Source organism: Elephantulus edwardii, unplaced genomic scaffold, assembly GCF_000299155.1.
Source record: "Elephantulus edwardii isolate Elephantulus edwardi_28Jun2011 unplaced genomic scaffold, EleEdw1.0 scaffold00212, whole genome shotgun sequence".
Lineage (NCBI taxonomy): Eukaryota > Metazoa > Chordata > Mammalia > Macroscelidea > Macroscelididae > Elephantulus > Elephantulus edwardii.
Genome location: NW_006399962.1, coordinates 2860229 through 2866949, shown reverse-complemented (window position 1 = coordinate 2866949; position 6721 = coordinate 2860229). Strand labels below are relative to the sequence as shown.

Here is a 6721-nt window from a genome sequence, read left to right as displayed (position 1 = left end):
CGTTCCATTTCTTTCTTTTTTTTTACGCTTCTGTTTTCTTTTTTTTATTCTAAATAAAAAACCACACTTTGTGCTGAACAATGGAATCAGATGTACAACGATTTTAGACATCTACTATTTTAGGGGGGAAAAGTTTACAAAATATACAAAACTTTACAGCAATAGATAGTAAACACTTAAATATTAGGAGGTCAGTACTTATTATTAATTCAATGAAAGGAGTTAGACTTCAACAACTCTTCTGCTTCAAAGAAGAACCTTCAACTATTAGAGGTGGAGGGGAGGGCAAAGTGGGCAGAAAAGGACTATTAGAGAAACATCAAAATCAAAACAAATTTCATTTTTATTCTGATATGATGTTTACCATAAGAGTAAGCACAAATGGAAACTAATGCTGTGTCCCCTGCTTCCTGACATTCCTAGGACTGAGGGGAAAGGTTGTGAGGATACTCGTGGATGGACTCTCCACACGTCTCACTGTACGCCAACACTCAGCGTGTCCATCTTCAGATTGCTATACACTTTCCAAGTTGAGTTTGGTGAAATGATGCATAGCAGGAGGTCAGACAGTTGGCTGGGAAGAAAAGTTATCAGTAGCACAAACTCCACTAGGGAGCAGGTATTTAAGCGTAAAAGCTTGTTCTGGGACAAAGGAGTATGAACAATCAGAAGTAAAGCCAGAACCTTTACCCATTGCCTGGTTCTTTGGGGTTACCTGTGCTAGACACTCACCTCTTTTCTTCCCAACTAGCCATAAACTGCAAAGACTCCAAGGGGTCTTAAAAGTTAGGGCCAAATACTAGGTACAGCGGAGCTCTCCAACTAGTGCTTGGGTACCACTGCGCCACAACTCCTCTGATCACAAGAAGCATCCACAGTTTACCCAGGTAGGCCATACAGCACTACCATTTTCCCTCAGGAAACAAGTTAGGAAGGCCCTGTGCTTGGTTTCATGATCTACTATTGCCATCTTGAGGTTCCTGATAATTTCTGAACAAGGGGTCGGAAAATGATGTAGACAGTCCTAATTACAGAGCATGAAAAAGAAAAGGCAGGAAGGACATTCAAGGGTCAAACAGAACCTCATCGGAGTAAAACAACAGGAGACACTGCTGAGCTGGGCTCCTGGAGAAATCAAACAGACAGAAGGTTAAAAAAACAGAGAGACTCAAAATAAAGCAAATACCTTCTCGTGTGCATCCTATAGTGCCTACTGCCATCACAATGTTTCAAGTAAGAGTCAAAAAAAGGAGTGCTAGAGGCAGAGGAAGTAAATCTAACTTCAAACAGAGGGAAGAGTTCATGACAATGAGGGGTTAGGGGGTTTGGTCACTGAGCCTAGTGAGCTCCTGATCCTGCTACACGTCAAACTGGGACCAAGTGCGCCATCCTGATCACTCAAGGGGACTGTAGCCTGTAAGGGGCCAGGGCCTCCAATCTTTTTAGTGTTTCAAGGATTTGCTTTTTGGTTTACTGGCAAAGAGGGAAAACTTCACAGTTTCAGGTTAAGTTAGTATACAGACCACCCAGCATCCAAGATGCCTTCTGTTAAGGAACAGTTTCTCTAGCTACTTAACTGGGTCTAGTTAAGTACCATCTCTTTCAAACCTGGCCATTCAAAAATCTGGTAGTCTGAGAGCCATCACCCAGGCTAGCAATATTTAGTACATCTTCTACATACTTTCCTTGAAGTATCTAGTGGCCAGTAAAAAGAAGCCCGTCAGTAAAGAAACTCCCAGCACTGCATTCTGAATATCTGAAGGAGACATTAAATAAATTGGGTTTAGATAGTAAAAGGTGGGTCTTTAAACTAGCCATAGTACAAGCTCCTTCATCTAATGTCATCCCACCAGAGAGCCATACACTCTACTCAACTCTTGGGCTTCTCTAAGTCAAGGCTGAGAAATGCAGCAGGCTTACTGAGGAGGGAGCTTGGTTTGCCTGCGTGTTTTAAAAAAACAAACCAAAAAGCAGAAATTGGCGATTTCCCAGATTTAGGATGTGTAAGAAAATGTGGGGAGCTCTGGTGGTCTAGTGACAAGAAGCTGCACTGCAATCCCAGAGGTAAGTGGTTCAAATCCACCAGATGCTCTGCTGGAGAAGGAGGGACAACCTCCTCCTGTACAGTCAGATTTGATTTGACGGTACACACACACAAAATAATAAAATTTAAAAAAATAATATTAAAAAAAAGAAAATGTGAAAGCAGGTCCTTCATGAGTCTTGAAGACAGTCCCCCGTTTACTCCATCACAGGACAAAATGTAGACAAAAGTCCTGGGAATTTAAGTGGATCACCTTATGAAACTACTCTTGGTCCCAATTTTCTAGAACTTATTTCCTTAGTACCTAAGGTGTTCCCTGGGTTTGCTCTGCTAAAGACTAGCTGGTGAAAAACAGAAGAATTTTGTTTGTTGAAAAGGCCTGACATGTTCTTCCTTAGTAGTACTGCAGCCCAGTCTCTGGTAGGACTGCTACCTGGAATATGGATACTTGCTGGGGACAAACTCAGTCTCCTGAAATCTCTTATCTAAAAGAGATACTGGGAAGTATGTATACAAATTAAAAAATAAATAAATATTAGCATTCAAAAAGGCTCACGTGATAATTAAAACAACTTGCTTATGAAACAGCCCAGGTGCTGCTGAGTACCCAGGGGCAGGGTCGGAGCGCAGGCCAGGGACTCCCAGAGCTCACTGGAGCAGGGTGAGGTAGTATGAGTTACAGAGGTGCCACCTTATGAGTATGTAACATCTGAGGGCCCTCTCCCTCAAGGCTTCTTGGGCAAGGCCCCTTCAAAACTCAACTAAGTTTAGTCAACAGCACCGTGGGCTGGACATGTAACTCAGCCACCAAGGGAGAGCCTGCACCAACCCCCATCCAACAGCGGCCCCTGGAGGTGATGGAATGGCAGATCAAGACAAATTCCAGCAGGTCAAAAAGGGAGCTGTCAAAGCATAAAGTAAACAAGTGTTACCTGATTCACAGTCAAAACCCACAGTCCGCAACACACAGGCAGTTACTCAGGTCCCTTTAATCCTGAAGAGCTCAGAGTCCACCACTTCATCACCTCTGGGGTCTTCTCACCTACACTATATGCCACACACATTTCTGGGTGGGAGACCTGGATGTAAATTAAGGCAAGGCTGCTGCTGTAAGACACATTCCCCTGGCCGCCTCGACCTGAAAACACAAGGTTGAAGAGGTGGCCAGAATGACATGTGACGAAACCAAAGTGTCTCCCTCTCCACCCAGCAGAGAAAGCCTGATGTCCTAGGCCATCACTCTTTCCTGTCCATCCCTGCTGCCACTTTCGGCAGCAATGCAAGACATTTTCTGGCTGCCAAGGACTCCCCCAAAAGCTTTCCAATCCACCTCTTCCACTAAATTTATCCCAATTTGGATCTAGCTGCCACAAGACTTTTCACTGTCCAATCAGCAGATAGGGCCATGGAACAAGCAGGCACCTTCAACGCTGCCACCCTTTCCCAGCTAAGTGCTGAGACTCGAACCTGAGGTGAGCTGCCCTGCTGACTAGTCTTTTCAGAATAACCACATTTCCAAAATCTTTCTCGTAACTGGTTATGACCTTCAGTGGAAGGTCTGGCAGTAACACCTACAGAGAAAATCTCTCCACCTCCTCAATTCAGTGAGGCTGTGGCTGGATTCTTAGCAGCATAAAACCTATCAGTAAACTAAAACTAGAGAGGCTGAAGGAGGGGATCGAGTTGACACCAACTGCTTGATTAGATCCCAAATGAGCCTCGAAAGAATCACACACACAGCCCTTCATGAGCAAGAACAGGTATGGAGGTAAATGTGATAGGGCCATTGCTTCTGAAAAACAGTCATTCAGCTGATGTGCTCTTTCTTCATTATTCTTGAAACACAACACAGAACAGAATTCTTAGGAAGGCAAAACTTTAGTAACTCCAGCTGAGGAGGGACCAGAGAGTCCTGGCTGCCCCTTGGGAGCTGCTCTGGCTCTGCTGGAACCCAGTCAGCTGTCCGGGTTTTTCTCTGCCTCTTTGGAGTGGATAATGTACATGAAGGTCTGCTCAATGGTGAAGTCAGGGGGAAGGCTGCCTTTGTGCACACCAACGTGCTTGCTCATGAGGTTAAGGGTAGAACTGTAGTGGCCACAGACAGTGCAGTGGTACATAAGGGCCCCCGAGTGTGTCTTCAGGTGGCACTTTATGGTCGAGCGGCCCCGGAAGAACTTGTGGCACACCTTACACTGGTACGGCTTCTCGCCCGTGTGGATCCGCCGGTGGTAGTTGAACTCGCTGGTGTGGGCAAACCTTTTGCCACAGACCTTGCAGCTATATTTGCTATTCCCGGGTTGGCCCTGAAGAGCCAGCTCCTCACTGAGGAACTCCTCTGCTGGCATCTTCCGTTTCTGAAGCGCAGGGTGCTGTACCCCAAAACCAGGCCGCACATCAAGGCCACTGTTACATTTGTGCTGGCTGATGTGGTAGCGATAGGCAGCCTCTGGCTTGAAGCTCATGCTGCACAAGTGGCAGCGGAAGAGGGCGTCTTCAAGGCTTTGGTGCACGGCCATGTGCTTCTCTAGGAGGTGCCAGTCCACAAAGCTGTTGGCACAGACAGAGCAGGAGAAGACTGAGATGCCAAGATGGGAGAGGGTGTGCCACATGAGGCTGCAGAGGTTGAGGTGACGCTGGTCACAGACACTGCATGCCTGGCCCTTCAAGTTCAGATGGTCGAGGATGTGGCCCCGTACCACATGGAAATCTTTGGCCAGTGCCTTCCCACAGGCAGCACATTTGAACTCTGAGGAGGCCGCCCCTGAAAACAAGCCCAGCTTCCCAGGCAGGGGATCGTTGGGGTGCACAATGATGTTGTTCTCAAATATTCCATCCTGTCGGTGGAGGGTCAGCTGCCACTGGGTAAAGAACTTGGTTTCACACATGTCACAGGAGAAGAGGAAGATACCAATGTGGGACAGGATATGGGTTACCTGGGAGTTCCGGTCCTGGAAGTGGGTCTCACAGACCTTGCAGTTGCCTGTCAGCAGGTCCACATGGTCACGAGCATGCTGCCGAATCAGCTGAATGTTGGGCTCCAGAACTTTCTTGCACACCTGGCACGGCATGGCCTTACTCTCTCGGCTGTCATTCTCTCCAAAGGTCAGTTCGTCCTCACTGTTGTCACTCAGCTCAATCACTTCCTCAGTTGTTCCTATCTCTTCAGAGGGGTCTTCAAAGTGCAAATCATCATCCCTCAGGTCTTCCAGCTGGAGTTCATCCATCTGCCCAAAGCCTGGATCTTTGGAGTGCTCACTATTGCTCAAACAAGAGTTGTTCCCAGTGGTGATGTCTATTGCATTGTCAGGAGCAAAGAAGCTGTTTTTATTGAAGTCTCCATTGCTCTGAACTTTGTACGGCTGGCAGGAGCTCACGCTGGTTTGGAGGCCCACGCTGATGGCACCTACCCCTGGCTGAGTCACTGTACTGGGAATGGTCGTGAAGGGAGCAGGGGCATCGTGGCCTTCTGTCTTTGGTGGTTTCGGTGGTGGCAGCTGTAGTGGAGGCAGGCTATGGTTAGTGTCATTGTTAATGTTTCTCTCTTCCTCTTTATAGCTTCCTCCTGCATCACTAGATAATACATAGTTTCTATCAGGGCCAAAGTGCTCTCCACCACCTCGGAGTTCTCCAAGGGGCTGGGGAGGATCTGCTGAGGTACAACTTGTGGTACCAGGGTGGTTCTCACTGGTACTGGTCAGAGGTTTGGCCACCGCAGTGCTCTCCAGGTCAGGGAAGGTAGAGTGACAGGCCCGGAGGAGGTCTTCCATTCCCAGACGCTCAGCCACTTCATAGATGACCCCAACATTGATCAGGTCTGTAAAAAGCTCTGATGTGTAGACAAAACTCAGAATCTTCTCAAAGTTGGCAGGGGTAATAAAATCTACCACGTAAGTCCTGGCAGCATCAAGCCTGGTGTTCAGGAAGAGGTTCTGAAAATAGCCAGCTGTTCAAGCCAGCACAGCCTTATGGGCTGGGAAGAAGCGGCTCTCCACCACAATGGTGATATCACACATGGTCTCTGAGAGCCGGCACTTGTTGAGTTCCTTCAGCAGGTTGTTGGGATGATTGGTGCTTTGCAGTTTGATCCTCATGCCCATCTTAGCAGCTCCTATGGCATTAACTCCGTGTCAGCACCGTTAATCTGCATCAAAAGGAAAAGATAGAAGGTCAAATACATCCCTTCCAGTGAGGGGCACTGGCAGAGAAAAATGTGACTAGTCTTGAGAGTTTCTAAATCCTGGGTAAGGAACAGAAGTGAAAGGTGAGAGCTACTCCAGTCTTCTAAATACAAGAATAACAGAGATGGTGGGACAATGCCTCTCTTCTCTATAAATATCCAAATACATGGAGACATCAGGATAAAATCCACAAACCCTAAGGTCTAAAAGTCTAATCTTTTTCAGTGACAGCAGGAACGGGTGTAGGCCTGATTAGACAGAAGCTAGTCCTCTGTGCTGGAACCTGAGATACAACCAGATAACCCTCAGACACAACCCTGTACTTGATTACCAGAGCAACCTGCTCAAAATGTCCTCATATTAATTTCCTCCTAAATTACAAGCTTTCTAACCTCATAAGTAACTTTCTCCTTCATGATGTCAAATATCATAAACATGTACCAAAGTTTCACTGTTGTTGTTGTTGTGTACCATGGAGTCAGAACTGATCCATAGCTGA

The 6721-nt window shown here is 46.8% G+C and overlaps 1 protein-coding gene across 1 annotated transcript; it reads right to left on the bottom strand.

Moving 5' to 3' along the window:
* Nucleotides 1-3999: 3999 nt before the first annotated feature.
* Nucleotides 4000-6150, bottom strand: ZBTB39 (zinc finger and BTB domain containing 39). The gene is given in 1 exon segment (XM_006903762.1): nucleotides 4000-6150. A coding segment is annotated over 1 exon segment (2142 nt). The 5' UTR covers nucleotides 6142-6150.
* Nucleotides 6151-6721: the final 571 nt, after the last annotated feature.